The 27,994-nt window shown below is 42.0% G+C and overlaps 2 protein-coding genes across 6 annotated transcripts; both read left to right on the top strand.

Moving 5' to 3' along the window:
* Window positions 1-3,680: 3,680 nt before the first annotated feature.
* On the top strand, window positions 3,681-27,786 carry Nup42 (nucleoporin 42). Of its 5 annotated transcripts, XR_007589325.1 has the most exons (9): window positions 3,681-3,906; window positions 6,131-6,356; window positions 7,845-7,939; window positions 11,429-11,505; window positions 12,099-12,185; window positions 15,266-15,350; window positions 16,492-17,165; window positions 21,112-21,331; window positions 26,179-27,786. XR_007589325.1 is itself a non-coding variant. In XM_050126583.1 (7 exons), exons 1-7 carry the CDS (start codon window positions 3,777-3,779, stop codon window positions 17,052-17,054), a joined length of 1,263 nt encoding a protein of 420 aa, XP_049982540.1. In that variant the 5' UTR covers window positions 3,681-3,776; the 3' UTR covers window positions 17,055-17,554. The 5 variants fall into 5 exon arrangements, 2 of the variants coding, with proteins under 2 accessions (XP_049982540.1, XP_049982541.1); XR_007589323.1 differs by lacking the exon at window positions 26,179-27,786 and having other exon boundaries at window positions 21,112-22,182; XR_007589324.1 differs by lacking the exons at window positions 21,112-21,331; window positions 26,179-27,786 and adding an exon at window positions 20,742-21,093.
* On the top strand, window positions 12,441-15,254 carry LOC126491146 (60S ribosomal protein L30-like). The gene has a single exon (XM_050126585.1). The coding sequence runs from the start codon at window positions 13,266-13,268 to the stop codon at window positions 13,611-13,613; it is 348 nt and encodes a 115-aa protein (XP_049982542.1). The 5' UTR covers window positions 12,441-13,265; the 3' UTR covers window positions 13,614-15,254.
* Window positions 27,787-27,994: the final 208 nt, after the last annotated feature.

Here is a 27,994-nt window from a genome sequence, read left to right as displayed (position 1 = left end):
TTTACTCTTCATTCTAAGTATGTTCAATAATATTTTTTAAATTTGTGAAAGTGCTTTCATTTTTAATTTTTCTCTATATGGAGGTTATAATGGACTAAAATGTTAAAATTAAAAATGAATTTGAAAAATATGACAGATTTATCTGTTGAGTTTTGATGTGTAGACAGCTATTGAGATGTAATCCATGGGCATATAGTTCACCCATTTAAACTGTACCATTTTAGTGGCTGTATTCAGTATGTGCAATCCTCAAATTTTTACAATATTTTCATTATCCCTCCAAAAGAAACTCTGTACGTACTAGTAATCACTCTGTTTCTCATGTGTTAGCTCTCTAGACTTCTGCAAACTACCACATATTTAATGGATTAAAATAAATGTATTCTCACCATTTAGGAGGCCGCATATCCCAAATCTGGCTTTCGAGGGATTGGGCAAAACCCCCATGCCCTCTCCTCTCTGCTGCTGGTTGCCAGCAGTCCTTGGTATTTGTTTCTTAACCTATAACTGCATTGCACAGACTTCTATCTTGGTCTTCTCCTGGCTGTTTTTCTTCTCTTGTGTAACTATCTTCATATAGTTCTTTTATAAACCCAGCAATAATTTGGGCTCTATTAGTTTTTTTACTTAGGTGTATGAATGTTTTGTCTGTATGTGTGTGCCTGGTGGCCCCAGAGGTCAGAAAAAGGGTCAAATCCCCTGAAACTGGAGTTTTAGACAGTTGTGAGCTACCATGTGAATTCTGGGAATTGAACCCAGGTTCTCTAGAATAAGCAGCTAGTCCCCTTAACCTTTGTGCCATCCCTAGCTGCCCTGAAATCAAGATACCCACCTGTCTCTGCTCACCAACTGCTGGGACTAAGGGTGTGCGCTGACACATAAAATGGTACTTAAACTACTTGCATCTGCAAAGATTCTGTTTCCAAGTGAAAACACATTCTGTAGTTCTAGGTAGACATAACTTTTGTGAGGAGCACTATTTAACCCAGTACACCCTTGGGAACTCCAACCTTGGGCAACCTCCACTTCCAGATTTGACTGTTGGAACATTTTTATGTATGATTTTTAATTTTGTACTTTCATTTTAAAAATGTGGCTAGTTGGAGCTGGAGAGATGGCACTTGATGCTCTTGCAGAAGGACCCAAGTATGGTCCTTTGCATCCACTCAGAGGCCCACAACCATGGACAACTCAACTTCCAGGGGATCTGATGCCCTCTTCCTAGCCTCCTAAAGTACCAAGCATACACAGTGAAGCACATGAGTACATACATACATGGTAAACAAATTTTTAATGTGGCTAAATTTTCTGGTGACAAAATATTCATTTATCATGCTACATTGTGGTTATACTAATAGAGAAACCACCCATGTAGAATGTGCAGCACAGTTTAAAATAAATATACTAGCTGTTCTTTTTAGGCTGTGTGAACTAACTAGAAGACATTACATCAAGTTTGATATAGCTTTCAATAAAGCTGCTTTACCCCTAGTAGTCTATATCATGATCCTAGTAAGAATGTGTCCCCCCAAGAACTGTTAGACACAATTCTCAAAGCCAGGATAACGGTAAAGTAAACTGGATTCAAAATTACGTTGTGTACAAATTACTTTGTATAAAAGTTTGTTTTTTTGGTTTTTTTTGTTTGTTTGTTTTTGTTTTTCGAGACAGGGTTTCTCTGTGGCTTTGGAGCCTGTATAAAAGTTATATTTCATTACTTTTTTCAAAAAGTTTCTTTCCTGTAGTGTGCTCTGCTTTCATCTCAGTAGATGCTGTGTTTGTTGGTGTTCTGTCCTTGGAAGTGGCCTATTTTGACAATACATGATTAAGTTTTGAAAATCACATTTGATTATGAATTTTAGTAACCAAAAATTGTTACATACTATAAACAGGAATTGTGGTTTTGTGGTCTAGTTTTTAAAACTTGACATAATATCATGAAAACTTTTGAGCCATTAAATATTTTAATATACCCATATCCAAATAATATATGCCACTTAAACAGATATTCAACTAAGTCTGTATTCTTTTTTTGCATTGTGTGCATTAGGGAAAAATGCTTACTGGTTTACCAAAGGAAAGGAGATATTTAGGGGAAAAAACTTTTTAAGACTGATAATCTTAACCTATGTCAAAGACTTAAGAAAATCCAATTTACTCCATCCAATAGGACACCAAGCCAGTTCCCCCTAAATCTCAGTTCATTGGTAATATGAAATATTAACACTTGATTGATCCTTTTGAATACCTTAAGTTTCCTCCAAAGATTTTTAATGTTTATCGATTTTTAATGTTTACCTCTTCCTATATTTTCTTCTTTTTTTAACTAATTTGTGTTGCATGGTGGGTAGATAAAAAGTAATCTGAAGCAGGTGTGATAGTTCAACCTCGGTAGGCTGAGGCAGGAAGATGACTGACTTCTGAGACCAGCCTTGTTCACACCTACATGGAAAGCTGTGTAGAATATGTTCATACTCTTCCTATTACTGTGACAAAACGTGGTAAAAGCAACATCAGGAAGTGGGTTGATTCTGACTCACAATGTAAGGTTCAGCCCATCAGGGCCTGGAAGGGAGTTCGGCGGGAACATGAGGCAGCTGGTCACATTGCATTTGCAGTCTGAAAACAGCAATGGATGCTCAACTTGAATTTGCCTTTATATTCGATGTGTGACCCCACTCCATGAATGGTGCAGTCCAAACTTGGGGTGTCTTCTCTCCAGTTAAACCTTCCTGGAAGTGTCCTCACAGACATGCCCAGCGGTGTGTATCTATGGGAATTGTAAAATCTAACACCAGAGATGTGTGTCTCTGGTGATTCTAAATGGAATCACCTTGACAAGAGTAACCATCCCAAGTGTTTGCTTACAGACTACAATTTTGTTTGACATCTTTTCATCCTCTCGCTTAATCAAGATGTAAAGTGAGCTAAAGATGTACTTAGAGTCTTGAGAATCCCTGAGCTGTCTTCAACTTGTCCACACTATCCAATTTTTACTTCCAAGAGCACTTCATTTTGCTTTTATATTGTGTACTTACTTTATGCTGATACACGGTCCTGTTTGAGAACTGCAAAGTTGATCTATGGAACATGCCAGGTGTGTGTCTGCGCGTGTTGATCTTAACACTTGGGAGACAGGTGGGCCTCTGGGTTCAAGGTCAGCCAGGGCTACACAGGGAGAAAAGAAATGGAGTGTTTTCAGAAAACCCTTATTGAAATTGCATCAGTTAAAGTGGGATGCTTTTGTGTTAGTTTTCTAGACAAATTTCATTCTTGATCAAATTTCAAAGGGCAATATTTACCTGAAATTTTACGAACAGTATTTCTCAGTGTGCAGGAAGACAGTACCAACTAAGGAAATATTGTGATACTTTTCGCCTGCAGTGCGTCCTGGTTCCTGGTTCCTGCCTTTCTGCATCGTTTTCTTTTTGAGCCCGATTTTACTTTTTATTTTTTTCGTCTAAATAAAAGTAATGAACGACTGAGCCTCGCAAAACTACAGCCTACTAGAACCTTGGTGGTTGTCTGCTATAGCGAGCACCCTCTAGATTCAGGGAGGGTTCCAGGTCCAACGCCCCGCTTTCTCAGGACATCTTCCCACGTGCGCGGGCTGGGCTGCTTTTCTCAAATCCCATTGGCTAAAGCCCACCGCCTGAAGACGGCACGCAGAACCTCTTGACGCGGGGGGATGACGTCACACTAGCGACGGGACTTCGGTTGTTGGAAACTGGGCCGTCTTTGCTGACCTGAAGACCTCGGGCTGGGACGGCGCTACGATGACCATTTGCCAGTTTTTCCTTCAAGGCCGGTGCCGCTTCGGAGACCGCTGCTGGAACGAGCATCCCGGCACCCGGGGTGCGGGCGGAGCCCGGCAGCCGCCACCACAGCAGCCGCCGCCGCCCTCAGGTGACGCTTCCCGCCTATAGGGTTGTCGGTTTGGCTGATCAGACTAGGACTGGGCTTTGGACCTGGGTGCTGGTACCAAACTCTGCGTTTTAAAACTAAAAGTATACTTTATTAAAGCCACTTCGTTGATGAATGCCACCGGTTGGGAGAATTGGCGTGGGTCCATCCTAACCTCTTGCCCTACTTTGCCCCGCCTTGTCCTTGATCTCACGCTTTATTTAAAGTTTGGGCTTTAGTTGGTAGAGCGGGACGCTGGGCTAAGAACCTTACAGGTTTTGAGGAAAGAGTATTCAGGGGCCAGGCATTAAACCAGTCGGGCAGCACAAGGTTTTAAAAGTCAAATTAATTTATTTTCTTAGTTTGGAACCTAGTTTTTAGCGTTATAATAATAACGCTGCTTCTTTTTCTTCGTCTTTAAGGTTCATCCAGTCCTTTGTGTAACATGGTGGAGGAGACAGATTGTGTCGTTCATCTACAATTGATCTAGTGAAACGCTCCAACTAGGCCTCGAATTCTGATAAAATATTGCTGTGTTCCCAGGGACTGCTGGGAGTAATGCTTGTCATGTCTCTGGAAACCCACTTTAAATGTAGTAATTTGAAAGTAAACGTTCAGTAGATAGAGAACTGGGTCAAAAAACAAAACTTTAGGATGAAAAGAAGGAAAAATGCAGTGGAGTTAAAAAAAAAAATTAGGACCATCCAGTGCAGTATAAAGTAGTTGATTTCTATGCGGTGTGACCCCCCCCCACACACACACAAAGGATTTGGCACTTCAAAACAAAATGCCCTTAATTCCTGCTTCAGAAATGTGGTTCAGCTGTCTTTTCCATTTTCTATTTCTCTTTGGATTTGTGGAGTAGTTTAGAATATGGCTACACCTGTCGTTACGTTTTTAGTATATGTTAAACGACATATTTTCCAAATCAGTCATGAGATAAATTACCTTCTTCCTAGCCTCAACTACGAAGTGATAAAATTAAAAACAATCTCAAAACTGGAAAGACATTCTATTGACACATTTTTGTAACTTTTTTTCTTTTAAAGATTTATTTATTACGTATACAGTGTTCTGTCTGTGTGTATGCCTACAGGTCAGAAAAGGGCATCAGATCTTATTAGAGATGGTTTGAACCACCATGTGGTTGCTGGGAATTGAACTCAGGACCTCTGGAAGAAGAGTCATTGCTCTTAACCTCTGAGCCATCTCTCCAGCTCCCTTGACTTGTTTTTTATATTCATGAAGTTTAGAAATCTACCTGTACTTTATCCCCCATTAGTGAGCTCTGTAGTCTCCATATGGAAGGTAGGTATGTAGGTATTGTGTCCACAGAGGGAAGATTGAGGTCTTTAAATATCTATTTAAGGACAGACAGTCCTTTTTATTGTCTAGTTTATTCATTGTCCTCTTTCATTCATTCTCTCTATATGACCCAGTGAAGAAGCAAATTAATGAAAACATAACTTTTCCCGAACATACACATTCACCCAGCACTAGGCCAAAGCACAGGCCTTGAACATGATGGGCAAAGGCTCGCCCACTGAAGATCAGTACTTTTAGAGTGTCTTCCATTCATTCCACAATGGCCAAGCAGTTTAATAGGCTTATCAGAGCTGAACTCAGCAGTGTATCTTTGTTTTTCTATCTATTTCTAATCCTCTTGATCTCTTTTTTTAAAATTTTTATATGCATTGGTGTTTTGCCTACGTGTATATATCTGTGTGGATGCCAGATTCCCTGGAACCTGTATTTTAGTTGAGAGCTGTTATGTGGTGCTGGGATATGAACCCAGGTCCTCTGGAAGAGCAGCCAGTGCTCTTAACTGCTGAGCCATCTCTCTGGCTCATTGGTCTCATTTTTTGTTGTTGTTTGTTTGGGTTTTTGTTTTGTTCATTTGAGATGGGGTCTCACTGTGTAGCTCTGGCTGGTCTAGAACTCACGGAGGTCTGCCTGTCTCTGACTTCACAGTGCTGTGATTAAAGTCTTACACAACACACCTGACCTTGATCTCATTTTTAAAATGCAATTAGAACATTATGTGATTAGTTATAGCATATAACAAACTATAAATCATAAAGGGATTAACATTTTAAAGTGGTAGAAAATAGCACTGTAGCAGCCTTTACATGATTTCTAGACATAATAAGATAAAATGTAATGGGGATTTCCAAGATTTGAAACAGTTGCCAATTTTATGATTCTTTAATTTTCCTGATTATTTTAGGGAGTAACAGGCGTGGTGGGTGGAATGCCAGCAGCCAGAGATACTCCAGTGTCATCCAGCCATCCAGTTTCTCCAAGTCTACACCATGGGGTGGCAGCAGAGATCAAGACAAACCAATATTTGGCTCTTTTGATTCTGGGGCTTCCACCAGCAGAGGCTTTGGATCATCTCAAAATCCTTTTGCTTCACTTATCTCTGAAGAGCAGAAAGATGAAAAGAAACTGCTGTAAGTTAAAGTTTTGTAGAAAATCACTGCCCAGTTGCTTGTTTTTTCCAGAAGCACTTAGTCATTTCTATGAAAAAGAGTAATTTTGAAAATTAGAGTAAGCAAAACTATATGATCACACTTTAAAGGTTAGTCCTGCTTACAAGGTCATTGTTCTGTGCATTCTTTAGAGTACTGGGTGACTCAGAACAACTGTGATCCTGAATATTACTGATAATAGCACTTCTTTTTCTTTGTAAAACTTTTATTTTAGTTATCCTATAACTAGTTTCATAAACAGTTTAGTTCCATAAACAGTGGATTTTTAAGTTTTGTTTGTTTGTTTGGTGGGGAGCAGGAGCTGTTTTGTTTTAAGATTTTAAGACAGGGTCTCCCTGTGTAGTCTTGATTGGCTTGGAACTCACGGAGCTCTCTGCCTCTAGAGTGCTGGGATTAAAGGTGTGTGCCCAGCTGTTTGTTTTTGAAGTGCTGAAAACTGAACATGAGTTTTCAGGTGTATTGGGCAAGCATCAATTTTGTGTGTGTATATATAAAGAAGGCAAAATTCTGTTTATTGTGATTCTAGGTGTAATAACATTCTTTTTGATACCTATCTGTTTATTAATGGCCACATTCTAGATGGAAAGAAACTTTAATTTAAAGCCAGTTGTATCCACAGGTTTGTTTCAGATTAACTGTTAAGTGCATGGACCTGGAGACTGGAGAGCGCCTCACAGGTTGACATTATTGGCTCTTCTTCCAGAGGACCTGGGTTCAATTCCCAGCACCCACATGGTAGCTCACAACTGTCCAGGGGATCCAACACCCTTACACAGACATGCATGGCAGGCAAAACACAAATGCACATAAAATTAAAAATAAACAAATATTTTAAAAATATATTTTTAAAGTGTGTGGACCTGTTTCCTGTATTACAAAGTAGAAAAATTAAGAAAACTGTCTCTGAAGTCCTATAACCCACTCTTAAATTTTAATGATTCTCCATAACTAATAGTAATACTATTTGTTGTTCCCAGTTAACAATTGTGTTATTGCGTTTATTCTTTAAAATACAATATTTCTGATATTGTGTATTTTAGTTCTTTAAAAAATATTCTATTTCACATAATTCTTAAATATTGATTAGTCTTTCTGTGAATTAGAAAGCCAGCACTATTAATTATTCTAGATTATTTGTAACTAAAAATACAAGGTGTTTGTTGTTTGGGAAACAAGTTCTCCATGTGCAGCCCAGATTAGCCTTAAGTTCACTGTGAGTCCCCTGACTGGCCTCAAAATCCTCAGCCACCCAGGAGCTGGAATTACAGCTGTGCTCACCACACTCAGGTTGTGATTTGTATTTCTGTGAACTTCTGGAATAGAAAAGATGTAAGTTTGTATATTTATTTACTAGAATTTAAACTTTCAGTCATTCCACTTCATAAATAACAAATAACAGCAATTGGAATACCCATTACTCTTCCGTTTTTGTTTCTTTTCTTTTTTCAGGGAAGGGATTGTTAAAGATGTAGAGATTTGGGAATCATCGGGGCAGTGGATGTTCTCTGTTTACTCACCAGTGAAAAAGAAACCTAACATTTCAGGTAACTGGAAAACCCTTGATTAAGTCGGTAGTTGGTTGCTTTTTGTTGAGTGCTGAGGATCGAACTCTGGCCTTCATTCAAGCTAGGCAAAAGTCCTACCACTAGACTATAGGACTTGTATGTGTTTTTAAAATAGGTTCCAGAGTAACTACTTTCTAAGACTAAGACTGTGCTAAATAAATTTACTCCAAACTTAGGAAAAGCTAGAATTTGGTCATTGTTTAAAGTATTCCAACTGAGCTTCATAGTGGAGAGACTGAGAGGGAGAATGTAGTTCTTTTCAGTTTTCTTATTCTCAAGAAAGAATAAGATCAGGATCCACCACAATTACAGTTCAATCGAGGAAGAAGCTCTACTGTATTGGTTCCCTCTGTGAAACCTCCGGACCTCCTAGCTCCCTCAGCAACCAGGAGTGTCAGGAGCTACCCACCATCACAGCCTTCAGGTTCCATTTCTTCTTTGTCCCTTCCAAGAATTCTTTTTTTTCGTAAAGCCTGTGAGACATTCCTGGATAGTTTGAAGATGATGAGCTACATGGGTGGTATTTCTTTAGAATATTCCTTTCTTTCCATTTTCTTTTTTTCCATGATACCTACAGCCTCTCTGAAACTTGGGCTACTGAGGTTTTTCCAGGCCTGCTCTGGGAAATCCGGGGTCTTTCTCCTGTTGAGGAAACAATAGACATAACATAGCCAGGAACCCCTGAAGTTAGTGTCCCAGAATCCTAGGAATGCCACTGCACCTCACCCTCGCCTCATTCTCACCTTAATTACTTTCTTATTCACTTAAAAATTGTTTACTGGGTTTCATTTGTCCTACTTCCTGATGTGCATGCAAGGGCACATCATAAGGCGAGCAGACGGGGTTCCCTGATCTGCGTGTGAGGGGCACATTGTAAGGTGAGCAGGCGGGGTTCCTCTCGGGAAGCTACTGTTCTGGAGGAAAGAAAATGAGAAACAGTGAACATAAATCACTTAATGTAGTGATAGTTTCTGTAAATAAAAGAATAAACTAGGAAGCCCTGGGATGGCTTAAATTTTAGTATTTAAGTATTGCCAAGTATTAAGTCTCAGTCAGTTCAGGGGTGGACTTAAAGCCTAATGTCCTGCAACTGTGACTATAGAGAGCTCAGGGTGGGGTTACCATGTAAGATATAGGACATTCCATTAAATTTAAATTTCAGATAAGTAAAGAATATTTTTAATATATGTGTATCCTGTGTAATATCTGGGACATACTTAATATTTGTTTTATGTCTGAAATTTCAACTTACCTAGATATCCTGGATTTCTGTTACTTAAATCTGCCAACCTAACCCTGACACATCTGTAGGAACTATATATTTTCATAAAAGTTTTCATAATAATACTAAGACACTGGTGGTTACTTTCATTGTTGAAATTTGTAGTGTTAAAAATGGAAGGTACATATACACCATGCTTTTCCCTTTATCCACGTATGATGTTCACTGTGAGGAGAAACACTGGGCTATCATTTACTTTGTCACACACAGATTCAGACTTGGCTTAGGCAGATATTTTCTCAAGAATGAATGAGATAAATCTGTCACCTCAAGGGGCAGGGTGGTGGTGGGAGGATGACAGGGTTACCGCTCATGATAAAACTGGAATTTCCTAGGAAAAGTTAGGATCATGAGAAACCTTTCTGTCACAGAAACACTAGGTAGTATAGAGAGATTGAAATTTTTTTGGTATTTCCTTTAAAATTTGTGCATATTAAAAGCACATCTGATCTTCCAGAAGACCTGGGGATCAATTTCCAATATCCAAATGGCAGCTCACAGCCGTCTGTAACTCCAGTTGCAGAGGATCTGACACCAGGTACACACATGGGGCAATGCATTCATGCAAGCAAAACATCCATGCTCCACATCATTTCTGTATTTATATACCTCTCTATATAAAGTGATCTTCAGCTAGTTTTGTTTTCTTTGTGCTTGCTTTTTTTTTTTTTAGCATGACCTCAAGATCTCAGGCATGCCAGGCAAACATTCTGCCACTGAGCTTTCTTTCCTAATGGTATTTTACTTTTAATTTGTCAATGAAAGTACTAGAGTAAGCATCCTTTTGTGTAGCACCCTTTGTTTGTATACATGTGTAATTATAGGTATCTGGATAAATCCTAGAAATGTAGGTCAGAGTCTGTAAACATTGCTTATGGACAGTTTGCCCCAGAAAATCTCTCAGTATGTTCAGAACAGCATCCACTACCACACACTGAGTACAATAACCATCATCTGTTCTACTGTCTGCCAGTCCGTAAGGAGAGCATTTTAGCACTAAGTAGCATTTTTCTTTTATTTACTAGCCTTTTCAAATTCTAGTGAACTGCTTATACTTTCTGTCTTTGCTGTATTCTGTACTGTGTTAAAGATGGAAAATCTTCCAGAGGTCCTGAGTTCAATTCCCAGCACTGAGAAGATTAAGAATGGAAATGTCTATTTTCCACAGACTTCCTTGGTACCCAGGTACCGTTCAGTTTACTCCTGTAGCACCAACAGTCCAGGACAAAGAGCATTTATGAATCATACTGTATTTGCTTTTCTTTATCTAAAATATCAAAATTGGTTCAAAACAGAATTCAAATTGGACCAATTCTGTCTCCACTGCCAACAGCGCTAACCCATCATCAGCAATTACTTCCTAACTTGTCTCCTACCTCTTGACTTGCTCCCTGCTGTACCACCAAACTTTTCCTCATCAGCCACATCCTTCTGCTTAAGGTCTTCATAACTGTACACCCGATGTAATTAGAGCCCACACCATGGGAACCTTGGCTACCACCCTGGCTGTATACTATATTATTTCTGTTATTTTCTTTCCTGAGTATTTTGGGCTCATGGCTCTCACCTCAAGGCCTTTGCACTAGCTATCATAATTGCTAGGAATGATTTTCCCAAGTCTCATCTAACAGGTACCTTCTCTTCACCCAGGGCTTAGCTCTAACTGTTTTATAAGAATGCATAACTCTCCTTCAAGAACACTGTCCACCTCAATTCCCAGCAACCACATGGTAACTCACAACCGTCTGTAATCAGTTCTGGTGCCCTCTTCTGGCCTGCAGGGATACTTACACACAGAACACTGAATACTTGATAAATAAGTGAATTTAAAAAATTAAAAAGATGTTAACTCTTGTATGCAGTCATGGTTTCCCTGATTTATCATTTTCCTTTTAAATCTGTTTATTGTAGACTTAACAACATTTTTTACACTAGAGTTTGAATGTGTATGTAGTCAGATCTTTCATTTCCTTTTGTCCTTTATCTTTACAGAATTCTTCTTCATTTGAAGATGAAATAGCTGTATTTCATTCTAATTTAATAATTTACGCATTAGTACATAGACTTTGAGTGTTCTCTATGACTATAATAACCAGCATTAGCACATTTTCTTGTCTAGCACACCAGCCCTACTACCAGAATCAGCAATACTCACTGTTTAAATCCCACCTGATTCCTCACTTCAGGTTTCACAGATATTTCACCAGAAGAGTTGAGGCTTGAATACCATAACTTCTTAACCAGCAATAACTTACAGAGCTATGTAAGTTTGTTTCCTATTTCTCTACCTCGGTAGCACTTGGCTGTCAATTACTGTTTTCTGTGTTTGTAGTGGCTTGCTTGTGTTTGGGCACATTTGGTGAGAACTGTTAATTCTTTATAGGCCACTGCCTTTTTTAATTTTTCTAGACTATTTTCTTTGAAATTGTCTAGTTGTCTAAATTGTTAATAATATATTATAGTGATTAGAGATATTATTTTATTATAAATTACCCACCAATCAGTCCTAGAACTCAAACCATCTATCTTTAGAAAAATACTGTTGCTTCTGTCAGCTGCAGATCCCGTGATGAATACTAGAAGGGCAAAGTGACATGAATGGCAGTTCTGCTAAATAGATTAACACCTTTGAATACCAGACACTCAGAAGAAAGCAGTCTGAGTGGGTGGTCAGTAGAGCAAGTTGGTGCCTGAAGGAAATGGTAGTTTCTGTTGTCAACAGCCAGGACTATGCTAGTTTACATTATCTCCTCCTATCCAGATAGCGAGCTAGAGAACAGAGCTGGAGTGTCTCTGGCAAGCAGGAGCAAGGGTTAAGTATTCAGTATTGAGCTACCTTTTGTCTTCTCTCTTCAGCTAAATTCTGTTCAACAGCTAGTAAGTCAATGGAAGAATAGGATAAATGAACTGAAAAATCTAAATATGTCAACCAAAGGAACTCTGGTAAGTATTGAAGAATTTTCTTCAAAGAAGTGACTCATCTTTGCATTTTGTGGTGTTGCTTTTTTTTTTTTTCTAGGATTATAGACATTCTCCACCATGCCTAACTTTTTATTGCTTTTTTGTTTCTTTCTTGAGACAGGGTCTCATCTGGCTGACCTGGATCTCAATATGTAGACCAGATTAGCCTCGAACTCGTAGATATCCCCGGCCCTACCCGTGAGTGCCGGGATTAAAGGTGTACACTGGTTCTATTGCTTTTTTAATTTTTTTTTAAATTTTTATTTATGTATAGGAATGTTTTGCTTGCATATATGTGTACCGCATATGTGCCTGGTCCAGTAGAGGTTAGAAGAGGGTGTCAGATCCCCTGGAATTGGAGTTACAAACAGTTGAGAACTGTCATGTAGGTTCTGGGAATCAAACCCAGGTCCTCTTGAAGAACAGTCAGTGTCCCTAACCTATGAACCATCTTTCCAGTCCCCTCTGATTTTTGGCAGAGAATGCTTCAATTTGAAAGGTAAAATCTCTGTGGAGAATTAACTCTACCCATGGTCATTTATAGTTGAAGCCCTAAAACATATTTCATTCTCAGAAAAGTAGGGACAATTATGCTTTCTAAAAACAACTCTTAGTTAGACATGGTAACACACTCCTTTGATTCCAGCACTAGAAAGACAGAAGTTGGCAGATCTCTGGGAGTTTGATGACAATCTGATCTATATACTGAAGTCCAAGACAGCCAGACCTGTTTAGAGAGACCTTGTCTCAAAATAAATAAAAGTAAAAACTATTTTTTAGGCTGGGCAGTGGTGGCGCACAGCTTTAATCCCTGCACTCAGGAGACAGGCAGGCGATCTTCATGAGTTCAAGGCCAACCTGGTCTACAAGATCTAGTTCCAGGAGAGGCTCCAAAGCTACAGAGAACCCCTTTCTCAAACAAACAAACAAACCTATTTTTAGTGTAAGGTTTTTAACTGGGGTAGGACTAGTTTTAAAAACTGAGAAATATTGCTTTCTCACTCCCCGGCCATCTTGGTGGCTGGTCTTGGTTGGGGGCCGTCCCGCACCTAAGGCAGGAAGATGGTGGCAGCAAAGAAGACGAAAAAGTCTCTGGAGTCGATCAACTCTCAGCTCCAGCTTGTTATGAAAAGTGGGAAGTACGTGCTGGGATACAAACAGACTCTGAAGATGATCAGACAGGGCAAAGCGAAATTGGTGATCCTCGCCAATAACTGCCCCGCCTTGAGGAAATCTGAAATAGAATACTATGCCATGTTGGCTAAAACTGGTGTCCATCACTACAGTGGCAATAACATTGAGTTGGGCACAGCGTGTGGAAAATACTACAGAGTATGCACACTGGCCATCATTGACCCAGGTGATTCTGACATTATTAGAAGCATGCCAGAACAGACTGGTGAAAAGTAAAAAGTTTTCCTTTAATAAAAGTTTACCAGAGCTCCTTTAAAAAAAAAAAAAACTGAGAAATATTACAAATTCCAGTACTTAAAGATGTGTTTATGCTGCCTTGCAGTTGTATGATGCCATTTGAACTTCATGGGGTTATTTAGGCATGTTCTGACCCCAGCTGAGACGTGACCCTATTGCCATTGATGAGAGCTCATAGCACAATACTAACTGAGTGTAAGGAACTGTTTCATCCCTGAGATGAATGTTTCCAGCTCTTTGTTAACATTGAAAGGGTCACTCTGCTGCTGCTCTGAGAGAACCCATCCTGGGCTGACTTAGTATATTCATCATTGTTCATTCTTTTATCATGAGTATGGATATACTCAAATTTGTTTAGCCATTTACCTATTTACCTGTTGGTGACTATTACTCTAAGAAAGAGAAGCAAGGAAAGAACAACAACAAAAACCTGTAAGAATCTATCTTATGAAACTATGGAAGGGGCATATGTAGTGATGAGCAGATGAGCAATTGTGTGGGGCCAGAGGTGAAGAAAGGGTTGTTATCTACCCAGGAAGAGTGTAGGGAGTTAGCTCCTACGGGTCATAGTAACTGATTATAAGTGTGTCAGGATTCATTGAAATATGTGAGAACAAAGCATCTGGCATTGGTTCTCAACTTGTTGGTCTTGACCCCCTTGGAGTCAAATAACCCTTTCACAGATGCTGTGTATCAGAGATCCTGCAAATCAGATATTTACATTATGATTCATAGCAGTAGTAAAAGTAGAGTTCTGAAATAACAACGGAAATAGTTGTAGGATCGGGGTCCCTTCAACATGAGGAACTGTATATATTAAAGGGTGGCAGCTTTAGGAAGGTTGAGAGTCACTGCTCCGGGTTAATGTGATAAAGGAGTCTAAGTTGCTTCCAAGGAAATGCAGCTCAGCCAGCTTGGTCTGCTTAAGAAGGTCTTGGAGCCAGGCATGGTGGTACACAGCTTTCATCCTAGCACTTAGAGGCAGGTGGATATCAGTGACCTCAAGGCCTAGTCTACACAGTGAGTTCCAGGTCAGCTACACAGTGAGACCCTGTCTCAAAACAATTTGGAGGAAAGGAGTCAGTGAAAGGTTTCTTGAAGGGGCATCTGTCTGCAGAGTAGGACAGTCTGCTGGGGTTTCGTAGTAAGCTTTTGATAACATGTGACCTCACTTGAGTTGAAGCGTTTGAGTAGACTGGACATGCTCTGACAGCCTTTTCACCTGCATCTAGAGTGCTTCACAGATGTAGGTTTGACCTTATAAACACTGGAAGTGTACTTTTTTAAAAATGTAATTTTATTCTTGAAATTTTTACATATGGATACGATGTATCTTGATTTTTTAAAAAAATGCTTTTCTGATTGTAATATATGTTGCTTTTAGAAATTTAACAAGTACAAAATGAAAATCATTCATCAGCCAGAGATAATCATTGCTCACTTCTATCTGTTTTTCTATAGACATTCATTTTGGTTGGTTATACATTTTATAGAGTATTACACCCTTTCCTTTATTTCCTTTATTTAGATGCATATTTAAGTTATAAATTTTTAAATGTAATGTATGTCAATGATACCTAGAAATTATTCATCAAGAAATGTATTGTTCGTTTGTTTGTTTGTTTTTTAAGCTCTCTGATGTAAAGGGTGGAGCCAGTCAAGCAGCGCCTGCATTTGGGTTTGGAAGTAAGCAAGCAGGGACGTTTGGGTCATCAGGTAAGAGACAGAATGAGACATGTTTTGCTGACTCAGAAAAGTGGGATACTGTAGGCCTCAACTTTTTTTGTTTGTTTTTGTTTTTCGAGACAGAGTTTCTCTGTAGCTTTGGAGCCTGACCTGGAATTCGTTGTGTGGACCAGGCTGACCTCGAACTCACAGAGATCGCCTGCCTTTGCCTCCCAAGTGCTGGAATTAAAGGCATGCGCCACCAACACTCAGGTAATAGATTTCAACTTTACAAAGCCTGAGTCACCAATTTAAATAATTCTCACACATTTCTCCATTATGGAGCCTTGAAGAACTTACAAATGCTTGGGAAAGGCCGGTCAGAGGGAGGTGTACTGTGAAAGACGCTGTGGCTCAGCATGTAGAAGTGCTTCTGTTTTTGAAACAAGGTCTCACCGTGTCACCCTGGCCTGGAACTCACTATGTAAACCAGATTGGCTTTGTGATCCTCCTGCCTCTGCCCCCTGAGAACTGGAATTACCGATGTAAGCCACCATGCCCAGCTCTAGAAGAACCTTTTTAGGAATATTTTTTCAGCTTCATAGGAAACTGAACCTGATGATATACATGTAATTCTGGCATTCAGAGGCTGAAGTGAGGAATCAAAAGTTCAAGGCTGTGGATGCTGGTGGTGGGGGCAATACCTTTTATCCCAGCACTCAGGAGGCAGAGGCAGACGGATGTCTGAGTTTGAGGACAGCCTGGTCTACAGAGCTAACTCCAGGACAGTTAGGGTTATGCGGAGAAATCCTGTCTCGAAAAATCAAAAACGGCAATAATAACAACAAAGAAGAACAAAAACCCCAAAGTTCAGGGCCAGCCTGACCTTCATTACAAGACCAGTCTGCCTCAGGGATCTGACAGGACTAGACCGCTGTGGCAGCCGTGCCGTTGAGAACCTTGTCATTGCAGGGCTGTGAGTCGCAACTCTGGTGGAAAGTATATAAAGCCAAAAGTTCCCACCCTGCTCTCACACTGCTCATGGATGCTGAGTGCCGGGGGCAGTGGGGTTCAGACGATTTGCTCTAACCTTGTTTTTACATGTCCCCTAAACTCTTTAGTAGTTAAACGTGCCTGGAATAAGAGAAAGGAGTGACATGCTACATTTTCTGACTGTAATCTGTTTTTGTAGGTTTTCCAGTGAATAGCAGCAGCAGTAATGTTCAGAACTTTAGTTTTAAAACGAACTCTGGATTTGCCACTGCCCCTTCTGGAAGCACACCTGTGTTTGGGAGTCCCTCGGCCTTTGGGGCCGGGCCCTCTGCTGGTTCTACCATCGCTTCCTCCACTCCAGCCTTTGGGTTTGGGAAGCCTGAAGCCACATCTGCTGTTCCATTTTCCTTCAAGAGCCCTGATGCTTCCGGTTTTGGATCACCTGGATTTTCAGGGTTTCCAGCTTCCTTGGCAGGGAGTCCTTTCAGCCCTGCAGTGGCCCCTGCCTTCGGAAGTGGCAGTTCTGTGGCTGGTTTTGGTAGTCCTGGCCCACAGTCTCAATCTGTATTTGGCAAACCTTCTAATGACTTGTTTGGAGGTAGCAGCATATCAGCCTCCTTCCCCGTCTCGGCCACAAATAATGCACTGTTCACACCCAGGGATCAGCTGACTAAAGAGGAGCTGGACCAGTTCCAGTCCCAGAAATTTACTCTGGGGAAAATCCCACTGAAGCCACCACCTGTGGAACTTCTGACTGTATAAAGGGCACTTTCAACTACAGACGGCTTTAGCCAGGCATATGGTGCTTGCCTATAGTCTGGGAGACTGAGAGAAGGGATGCCACAAACTCAGGGCCAGCCTGAACTGCACAGAGTAAGTAAGTGACCAGCCAGGTCTGTGTGAAACCCTCCAAGAAAAAGATCTGAATGGTGTTTAAAGAAATGGTTTTTTTTGTTGTTGTTTTGTGTGTTTTTTTTTTTTTTTTTTTTTTTTAGTGCTTGGGATCACTGGGCCCTCACACATGCAAGGCAAGTTCTACCTGAGCCACACTCCATCCCTAAATATGCTTTTTAAGATTGTCTTGAATTATGAGGAATGTAAGCTTTTAGTAATTTGAGGGACTTTAAAGTTTAACATTTTTTATAAACCTAGCTAAATAAAGCACAGCCCAAAACTCAATAAGCAAGGGAAATCTTTTGTACTGTAATTATGAGTGGAACTAAAAAATACAGTGTACTGAATAAAGTAATTTTCTCATTCTATTCCAATTTATGATCCATCCCTTTAGCAGGGATGTGGAGAGTGGAGCTGAGACCCAGGTACAGTGTCTTGTGCATGTCACTGAGCTATCCCCAGGCCTGACTTTCTTTTTAATGGCGTGTATGGTATGGGTCTTTTGCCTGCATGTGTGTCTGTGTACTACTTTCATACCTGATGCCCATGAAGGTCAGAAAAGGGTGTCAGATTTTCTGGAACTGGAGTTATAGATTGTGAGCCACCATGGAGGTTCTAGGACCCTGGTCCTCTAGAATAGCACTCAGTGCTCTTAACCTCTGAGCCATCTCTGGTCTCAACTCCTGATTTTTTAATATGGGAGGGGGATATGTGGAAGGTACTGACGAGATTGCTGAATGGGTAAAGGAATTGCTGCATGCGTGTGAGAATCTGAGTTTGGATACCCAGCAATTAGGTATGGCAGTGCATAAATCTGTCACCCCAACACTGGAAGAGCAGAGACAGGTGGATGCCCAGAACTTGCTGACCAACCATTCTAGCTGGATCAATGATTTCTAGAAACTCTGTAAGAAACTAAGGGTGGAGAATGACAGGAAGACACCCAACCCCAACCTTTGACACCACACATACCTGTGCACACACGTTTACACACATATATCAGACCAAGAAAAGTGAATGCCTTACCTAGTGAAAGATGAGCACTCCAAGTATTCATTCATGCTTTCAAAGAATTCAGTTCCCAGAGGATCCAAATTCTGATCCACTTTAAACAGTGTGACCCCCATCTAACCCGTTCAGGGCCTCAGCATGTGAAACCAAATCCATACTCAGGATTTGTTTTTATGTTTGATGTTTAGAACTATCCTTGGTAATTGGTAAGTAGAATATAAGTTGTTTCTCCTTTGGTCTGTGTGTTCCTAGAAAATAGACTCTAAGAATTCTGCCCCATGAACCTTAGAGTCATGAGACCTACCTGTAGATGAATGCTTAGTCATTCCTGTTGCTTGGGATATTTACAAATACAAATTTATTTCTCATGAGTTCTATATACTGGAAATCCAAAGTATAATTTCAGTGTCTGCTGAATACCTGGTGTGTTCTTCAGAGGTGGCTTGCTGCATCCTCAATGTGGCAGAGTGAGCCTGTTCTCTTAAGGCCTTCTGTAAGAGTTCCCTACCCATCCATAATGGTCTGCCTTAATGACTTAGTCACTTAAGGGCCCACCTTATTACAGTCACATCCGCGACGTAAGCTTCAGCATAGGGATGGGAGGGTGCATTCTAAGCCTAACAGTGGGTTAATGACTCCCTTAGGTTCCAGTTAACTCAGTATTCTTTAACGCTCTGAGGATACACACGGAGGACCCATTAGTCTCAAGTACGTCAGATCGTGATAACCATATACCTGCTGGGCATAGCAGTATTCACTTGTAATCCTGGGGCTAGGGAGGCACTCACCTACTTAGTGAGCTCCAGGCCAATAAGCTACCCATTTAGGAAACAAGGTAAATGATACCTGAGGACCAAAGCCAGAGATGGTCCTCTAGCCTCCACACGCATGTGTATACCCTTGCATAGACACCTGCACATGAAAACATGTACGTACATAAACATGCAAAACACTGGGTTTCTTTAGATCTGTTATACCAAGATAATATATCCAGACTATGGGGCCTTTCCATTGGCCTGGGCTTGGGAATATAGAGTATTCCAGGTAATCCCCTAGGTGAGTTTGGGAAACAAGCCTCTCCAACTGCATTTTGGCTTGTTTGACTTGTGAGTTTGTTTTAATTGCTGGTCTGTTTCTGTGCTCCTGCACATACCCCCCCCCCAAAAAAAGTACATTTAATGGGACTCCAAATAATGAAATAGTACAGAGTTCTCAAGAAATGCTATGAGTTATTTTAAAAAACTAAAATTAAAAGCAGCAAAGCCCACAGTGTAGAACCAAATTGTATACGTGTGCGCTGGCATTGGTGAGGAATGAGAAGACTAGAGGCAGCTGACCTGATGACCCCTAAAGAGATGCAGCAAGGGCTTGCTTGTGTCACTCTGTGGTTATCTGCCATCAAGAAGCAATTAATTCTAGGGGAGCTGAGCAACTGAAAAGTCCCCCCCAACAACCTGCTCTCTTCACAGCTTCTTCAAACTTACTCAGCCAGGCCAGAGCAAGTGTAGAATTGCAGTGTTGCAATATGAGCGGCGGGGCTGCGTCCCCAACACCCCGGCCACTTGGCTAGCTCATGCCCGAAATAACAACACACAAACAACTGTATTCATTTAACTGCTTGACCCATTTCTATCTAGCCTCTTCTAGGCTAATTCTCACATATTAATTTAGCCCATTTCTAATCATGCGTGTAAGCACCCCAAGGTGCGCTTACCGGGAAGATTCTAGCCTAAGTCCATCGTGGGTTGGAGGAGCTTCATTGCGTGCATCTGCCCGGGAGAGCGGAGTATGGTGTCTCCGCTCCAGCAGAGCTGTCGGGTCTCTCTGGAAGCAGAGCAGAGTCTGACCTCACTTCCTCTTCCGCCCAGCATCCTATTCTGTTTATTCCACCCACCTATGTTCTAAGCTATGAGGCCAAGCAGTTGGTTTATTACTTAACCAATGAAATCAACAGATTGATATATGACACTCCCACATCATTGCAGGTGAAGTGTGCCCTGAGAACTTGCTAGGAGAGCGTGAGCTGGGCCTCCAGTGAGCTGTGTAAGGGCTGCTGTACCTCAGTAGTTCTTAGCACACAAGACATCTGGCCACCAAAAAAGCACAGATTTAAAAGGTATATAAACCAGATGTGATCCACAATTCCAGCGCTCAAGAGGCAAAGGGTTGTTTTGAGTTTGAGATCATAGTTCCAGGACAGCATGGCCTCAGAATAAACTCCTGGCTTTAAAAGACACATTACTAGCCACACCCAAGAGTGATGGTTCTGTTTAAACATCAGTGGTTAGCTGTGGTAGTTTGTGTATTGGAATACAGCCTTTTCAAGTGGCCTGTAGAATAAAATAATTGGGAAGATTCTAATCAGCCTAAAAAGGTTTTCTACTAACTAACATGTATAGTGTGATCCAATTTAGAGGAGATCCTATGTATATCTGAGGGAGGGGCTAAAAGTCAGTGCTGACTCAAGTTTTAGCGTGCTCTAGCTAGGTGACAGGCAGTGTCCTATTACATATATGGGCTAATTTCATCTTGCCTATGATCTAGGTGCTGGAACCATGATCTTCATTTTCTAAATGAAAATACCAAGATCTGGAGATGTTAAATGCCCATCTGAGACCAATCAACTAATAAGAGGCTGAATTGGATTCTGACACCTGGCCTAGAAGCCTTGCCTTGTCACCACCATGGTGGTTGCATCTGGGTCATGAGGACTTCCTCTTTTTTGTCAGTATTTTCTGCACGCCTTGCCTTAGGGATGTGTTTTACGGGTTTCCTCTTATGAACATTCACTTCAGTAGAACTGTGTAATTAGTGAAGCTCAGTGTCCTGAGATACAAGGTGAAGGAAGTGCTCCCAGGAGATACGGAACTCTTCAGTCTGCTCCCAAAGCTTCATCCTTTTCACTTGCTCTCAGATGAGGACCAAGTCCTCCTGCCCGTCCATGCAGAGGAAGGAGAACATGAGAATGCCAAAGATTGAGTGGAGTCATGGGCGCAGGGAGCTCACACAGCAGGGTGAGTGTGTCTTTGGTGTGATGCTGGCTGGAGGCCAGCGCTGGGCCATGTAACTACTCCACGTCTCAGAGCCAGCTTCTAAACAAAGGGACACTTGTACGTGTGAAGACTGGGTTTGAGGTGAGTCATCTTTATTTTGTCTTTAGACCAGCTGGGTGACATGGTGCGAGCTCATGTCTATATCTTTTTTTTTTCTTAAGATTATAAACTGATTAGCTCAGTCTTTGTATTAGTTCTTGTAGCTTATATTAACCCATTATTCTTATCTATGTTAGCCACATGGCTCAGTACCTTCTTCAGTGGTCTGGGCAGGACTGGGAGAAATGAGCTTCCTCCTTCCTACAATTCTCCTGTTATTGCCCCGCCTCTACTTCCTGTCTGGCTGACCCACCTATACTTCCTGCCTGGCCAATCAGCATTTATTTAAAACATGATTGACAGAATATAGACAATTCTTATTCTCCCACACCACTTTCCCCTCTTTTATTTTTTAACAAAGGAAAATATCCATAGTCCATTTTTTGGGAATGTGGGCGCAGTATTCCAGGCTACTTCCTGCTGGTTGGGGGTGCTGATAATCTTACGGGGACCTAAAGAAAATTTAGAATTATGATCAAGTCCTGACTGGAGTATCCTGTGAGGCTTGATCATCTCAGGCAGTCTTGAACCTGTTCTGGGTGTAGAACTCTGACATCTGGGCCATCTGTTTCTACCGGAGATTTCTCAAGTGGTCTTCCTTGATCAAACTTAATTTTTCTTAATTCAGAATAAATCCACATGGGGCTGGAGAAATGGCTCAGAGGTTAAGAGCATTGCCTGCTCTTCCAAAGGTCCTGAGTTCAATTCCCAGCAACCACATGGTGGCTCACAGCCATCTGTAATGGGGTCTGGTGCCCTCTTCTGGCCTGCAGGCATACACACAGACAGAATATTGTATACATAACAAATAAATAAATGTTAAAAAAAATAAATCCACAGCCTCTCATTTCCTGTGGAAACAAAAGCAAAATCTCTTCTCCAAAGTAACATACCTTTTGACTTCAGTTCTGAAGTCAAGGTATTTTCAAAATACCTATCTGGGATTAATTCAGCAGCATTTATAAGCAAGTATCTTTTGGCAGCTGTTGTTCCTTCCTCAGCATTCAAACAATTCAAAGAGAGCATAATTATATACAGTATCCAGATTTTCTGTGTATTTTCCATCTTTATGTGGCTTTACTTTAACCTCTATTTCTTTTATTTTTACTTTTACTTTTTTCGATAGGTCCTCTGTATATGTTTGGCTGTCCTGGAACTCCCTCTGTAGACCAGGCTGTCTTTGAACTCACAGAGATCCACCTGCCTCTGCCTCCCCAGTGCTGGGATTAAAGGTGTGTGTTATCACACCTTGAACTCACAGAGATCTGTCTGCCTCTGCCTCCCAGGCATTGGGATTAAAGGTGTGTGCTATCACACCTTGAACTCACAGAGATCAATCTACCTCTGCCTCCCAGGCATTGGGATTAAAGGTGTGTAGCACCACACCCAACTACTCTCCTTTTTATTTTAAGGACTTTAACCTTTTTTTTTTCAAGCCTGCATATATTTTTAACACACTATAAATCATTTAGAGGTTTTCTTCATCTTTGAATCTCTCTTAACTCTATCTCTCTTTTTCTGACCACATGAGTCTTTAATTTACCAAGCAATATGGGTAGGATTAAAGCCATGGCTTTGACAGCTGGATCCAGCCCATTCCTTAGCTTTCTGTGATTCCAGCCTCATGGCGGAGATACCAGTTGGAGCCATGTTTATTGTCACAACTCTATGGCATTTCAAGGTCCTTGCCAGCAAGCAAGCTGCAACAGTGTGCTCACAAACCACACTCAAGTGCTCCATAATCGCACCGCCTGCCTGAAAGAGAGTTTTTCCTGGCCGTACAGCCCAGAAAGCCGACATTTTAAAACAGTGCAGCTTTTTTTTCCTGCTATGGCTGAAAACTGAAAAGCATGCAGTCAGCTTTTCATTAATACTATTTAAGTGTTCATGGCAGGACCTCTTAAAAGAGCTGCAAAGTTTTACAGCTAAAGCTGAGTCAGGAAGCCTCTCTTAGATGAGAGGTTTGCTTGCCTCTAGCAAGCAGAGCAGACCCGAGAAATTGCTGCTACCAAGGAAACATGCTTTACTCTATTCCTTTCCAAGCTTTCTCAGGCTTTCTGTGGATGCAGTTATCCATGTTGGGCGCCATTCTGTAACATGAGGGGCCTGCTTGTTAGGGTTTCTGTCCTGCCCAGTATCCCACAGCCGCCAAGTCCCAAAGAAAATCACACAGAGGTCTCCATAAGATTATAAACTGGCCCATTGGCTCAGGCTTCGTATTAGCTCTTGTAGCTTATATTAACCCATTATTCTTATCTATGTTAGCCACATGGCTCAGTACCTTTTTCAGTGGGGCAGGTCACATCCTGCTTCTTTGGTGATCTGGGCAGGACCTCATTTCTACATCTTATCCAGAGTCAACAGCATCCATGTCTGTGATTCATCAGAAAGTTAAATTTGAAACAATACAAGGGTCCAGCATAAAAATTTATGCTCCATCACTTAATGGACCTTACATGAGATGAGCAAGATGGATTTGCAGTTAAAAACTTAAATGTATATAAATAAAGGAACTTTTTATACTGACAAAAAAATTACGCTCCAAATTCCATTATTGAGGAAAATAACACAGTCCTTACAGAGAAACTGACAGGCAGGAACTCACAGGGAAGTGACATCCCCTACCCTCCTGGCTGACATTGTCTTCAGTGTTTCATTTTGTTTTGAGGTAGAATCTCTGTGTCTCATGCTGACCTTTGAACCTGCAATCCTCACATCTCTACCTCCCAAGTATTGAGGCTCAAGCATTGCCACAATGCCCAGCCAACATGGTCTGATAACACTGTCTTAGTTACGGTTCTGTTGCTGTGAAGAGACACCATGACCAGGGCAACTCAATAAAAAAGCACTTAACTGGGCTAGAGAGATGGCTCAGTGGTTAAGAGCGATGCCTGCTCTTCCAAAGGTCCTGAGTTCAATTCCCGGCAACCACATGGTGGCTCACAACCATCTGTAATGAGGTCTAGTGTCCTCTTCTGGCCTGCAGACATATACACAGACAGAATATTGTATACATAATAAATAAATAAATATTAAAAAAAAAGCACTTAACTGGGCGTGGCTTACAGTTTCAGAGGATTGGTGCATTATGAGCATGGCAGGGAATCTGGCGACAGGCAGCGTTGTTGCTAGAGAAGTAGCTGAGAACTACATACATCTTGACCCATAGGCAGAGAGGGAGGGAGGAAGGGAGGGAGGGAGGGAGGGAGGGAGGGAGGGAGAGAGGGAAAGAGAGAGAGAGAGAGAGAGGAGAGAGACTGAGCATGGCCTGGGCTTTGAAACCTCAAAGTTCACCTACAGTGACATACTTCCTCCAGCAAGGCCACACCTCAATCCTTCTAATCCTCAAACAGTTCCACGAACTGGGGACCACGCATTCAAACATTCTGAGCCTGTGAGGGGCATTCTTCAAACCACCATATATCCATCACTCCAATGCTACTTCTTTATATATAGCCTATTACCTATAATAATGAGCAATGGTATCATACTATTTTGTATATTATTATTTACAAAACAACTTGAACTTTCTACATTAGTAACATACAGATTTATATGGCTGTTGCCCATTGCTAACTGATGCAACCGTACCCCCAGTTATAGGCTGACAATACTCGCGAGGCAGATTCTAGGACATAGCAAGCATAACTGAAAGTGCTGAGTAGGAAGCCGTGAGCACCCTGCTTCCTCACGATACTGAGGAAATCAAGAGAAGAGCAAGACCAATGGCTTTGCTGTAGCTAATGTATTCAGGCAGGGTTGTCCGGGGTTCTGCATAAACGTGCCCTCCAGGCTCCTGTCTGGGAAGTCTAGTTCCAGCTGGTGGTGCTGTTGTGGGAGGTTGTGGAAACTTGAGGCAGCAGGGTCTATCTGGAGGAAGCCAGTAGTGGGGGCGGGCCTGTGCTTATTGACTGCCACCGTGTGAATGGCTGTTCTGGGCCCTTCCTGCCAGGAGCTGAAACCAGGAGCCAAAACAGCCTCCTTAAGTTGTTTCTCTCGTATTCAGTCAGCTATGGTGGAAGCAGCTAGTCTAGGGCATGATTCACCATGTTTCTTCTTAAGTATAGGGTTTGATCCGCCATGTTTATTTTTGTTAATTATTTGTTTTGACACAAAATGTCGCTGTGTAGCTTTTGGCTGCCCTGGAACTCAACTATGTAGAGGCTGGCCTCAAACTCACAGTTGTGTTTGCCTCTGCCTCCCAAGAGTAGTGGATTTAAAGAGTGTGCCACATACCTGCCGCCATGTTTCTTTTAAGACTCAAGGAGCCCCCAGAACCAGTGTGATGGTTAATGTTACTGAAAACTTCTAGAAGCCTGGCGGTGGTGGCGCACGCCTTTAATCCCAGCTTGCGGGAGGCAGAGGCAGCCAGATCTCTGTGACTTTGAGGCCAGCCTGGTCTACAGAGTGAGTTCCAGGACAGTTAGAGAAACCCTGTCTCCAAAAGAGAAAGGAAAGGGAAAGAAAAGAAAAGAAAAGATAAGAAAAGAAAAGAAAAAAGAAAAGTGATGGAGGAAGGTCATTGGTTAAATAAAGAAACTGCCTTGGCCCTGATAGGTTAAAATTTAGATAGGTAGAATAAACAGAACAGAATGCTGGGAGGAAGAGAAGTGAGCTCAGAAATCATGCAGCTCCTCTCAGAGGCACACGCGACGAAGCTCCGACCCAGGATGGACATAGGCTAGAATCTTCCTGGTAAGCGCACCTTGGGGTGCTATACACATTATTAGAAATGGGCTAATCCAGGTGCGAGAGTTAGCCGAGAAGAGGCTAGATATAATGGGTCAAGCAGTGTTTAAATGAATACAGTTTGTGTGTTGTTATTTCAGGTGTAAAGCTAGCCGGTGGCAGGAGCTGGGTGGCGGAATGCAACCCGCAGCTCCTACTACAGAAAAGAAAAGAGAAGAAGAGAAGAGAAAAGAAAAAAAGAAAAAAAAAGAACCAAAGAGAAAGACACCTAAATTAATAAAGTGTCCTTCTGGGTGTGCTGAAGGGCGTTTTCAAGAGAGAATTAACTAAGGTGGGGGGTCAGGGTATGAGGGGAAAGGGAGAAAGAGTGCTGTGTTCTATGTCTCTGTCTCTCTCCCTCTGCCCACCTTCTCTCCTTTCCCTCCCTCCCTCCCTCCCAGCTGTCAAAGGTGTGAGCTGCCCTGCCACTCCCTCCCCACCAGGATGGCCTGAAAACTGGAAGCTGTGAAGCAGTCACGAGGTAGCCAGCACTGCGTGGGTGCTGCTCTGGGCACCTCAGAACTAGAGAGGAACCCTGCCAGACAGCACTGCCAACGCCCAGAGTCGCCTCTGCTCTCCGGGCCAGTTTTATGGTGTTTGATGCTACTGAACCTACAAGCCCAGCACCAGCCCAGAGATGAATTTCACAAGACAGGCCAGGGAAGGGAAACTTTACAGGGAGAAGCACCACCTTATGCCACTGGGTGATAGGGAAGACGGTCGGCCTTGGCTCTAGAACTCCAGCTTTCTAAGTGGCCACAGAGCTTCTAACTAGCCAAAGCTAAGATGGAAATAAACTGTCACAGGGAGGAAAACTCAGGAGGGGAGAAAGACTGCCGGGATGATTCTGCCGCCTGGCCTCAGGTATTTCTTTGGGTAGAGACCCCACCCATGGTCTTGCCACCTCCTGCTCCAGTCTCAGTGCTTGCCCAGCCCCGCCATCTCCAGGCTGGTCCTCACCCATGCTCACACCTGTCAGCGGCAGTCCCTCTTCCCAAGCCTCCCACAAAATGTCCACTCAGGCTGCAGGATCTCCTTCCAGAAGAGACCAGTGCCAGTCTCGTGGTCCAGAGCGTACCTTTGTTCTGCTTCTGTCAAGGCTCACACTTGTCACGAGTGAAACCCCACCAGAGCCAGCATATCTCTATCTCCAGTGTGTCCCCTGGAGCCCTGCAGCCTGGGTGGCTGCTGACTAGTCTGACACCAGCGACGAGGCAGCTTTTCCCAGCACCCCAATATAAGGAAACAGCAGCCATGGTTGTCACACTTTCTCATGGAGTCTGTTTCGCTGATACTTTTTATTAAATTTACTTTTTGTGTTTTACCTGCCTATATTTATGTGTACTGATATATACATCCATATGTATTTTTCACCACATATGCATGTGTAATGTGTGCTTGGTGCCCATGGAAGTCAGAAGAGGGCATCACACGCCCCCCCCCACCCCAGCAACCGGAGCTAGAGGTGGCTGTGAGCTGCCATGTGAGTACTGGGAATCGGTCCTAGGCCCTCTGCAAGAACAAGTGTTCTGACTGCTGACCCTTCACTCAAACTCCATTTGTTAATTTTTTTATTATTTTGTATGTACAGGTGTTTTGCCTGCATATAAGGCTATGCGCTGTGTGTATGCAGTGCCCTAGGAGACCAGAAGGCATCGGATCCACTGGGACTTTATTGCAGATGGTTATAAGCTGCCATAGACTGTAGGGGATTGGACATGGGTCCTCAGGAAGAGCAGTCGGTGCTCTTAATTGCTGAGCCATAGCTCCAGCCCCTGGAGTAGCTGTTTTGAATGTCACCTGTGTTCCTCTCTCGGTGGCTTGCTCTTTTTTTACATTGGCAGTCACATTTTATGGGTTGACTACAGTTTTGTTTAGCTACTCGTTTTTAGATAGACAATGAATTGTTTCCAAGTT

The sequence above is a fragment of the Alexandromys fortis genome, unplaced genomic scaffold (assembly GCF_014885135.2).
Source record: "Alexandromys fortis isolate MF-2015 unplaced genomic scaffold, M_Fortis_MF-2015_v1.1 scaffold_245, whole genome shotgun sequence".
Taxonomy (NCBI): domain Eukaryota; kingdom Metazoa; phylum Chordata; class Mammalia; order Rodentia; family Cricetidae; genus Alexandromys; species Alexandromys fortis.
Note: the sequence above shows the minus strand (reverse complement) of the source record. Positions and strands in the feature narration are given on the sequence as shown.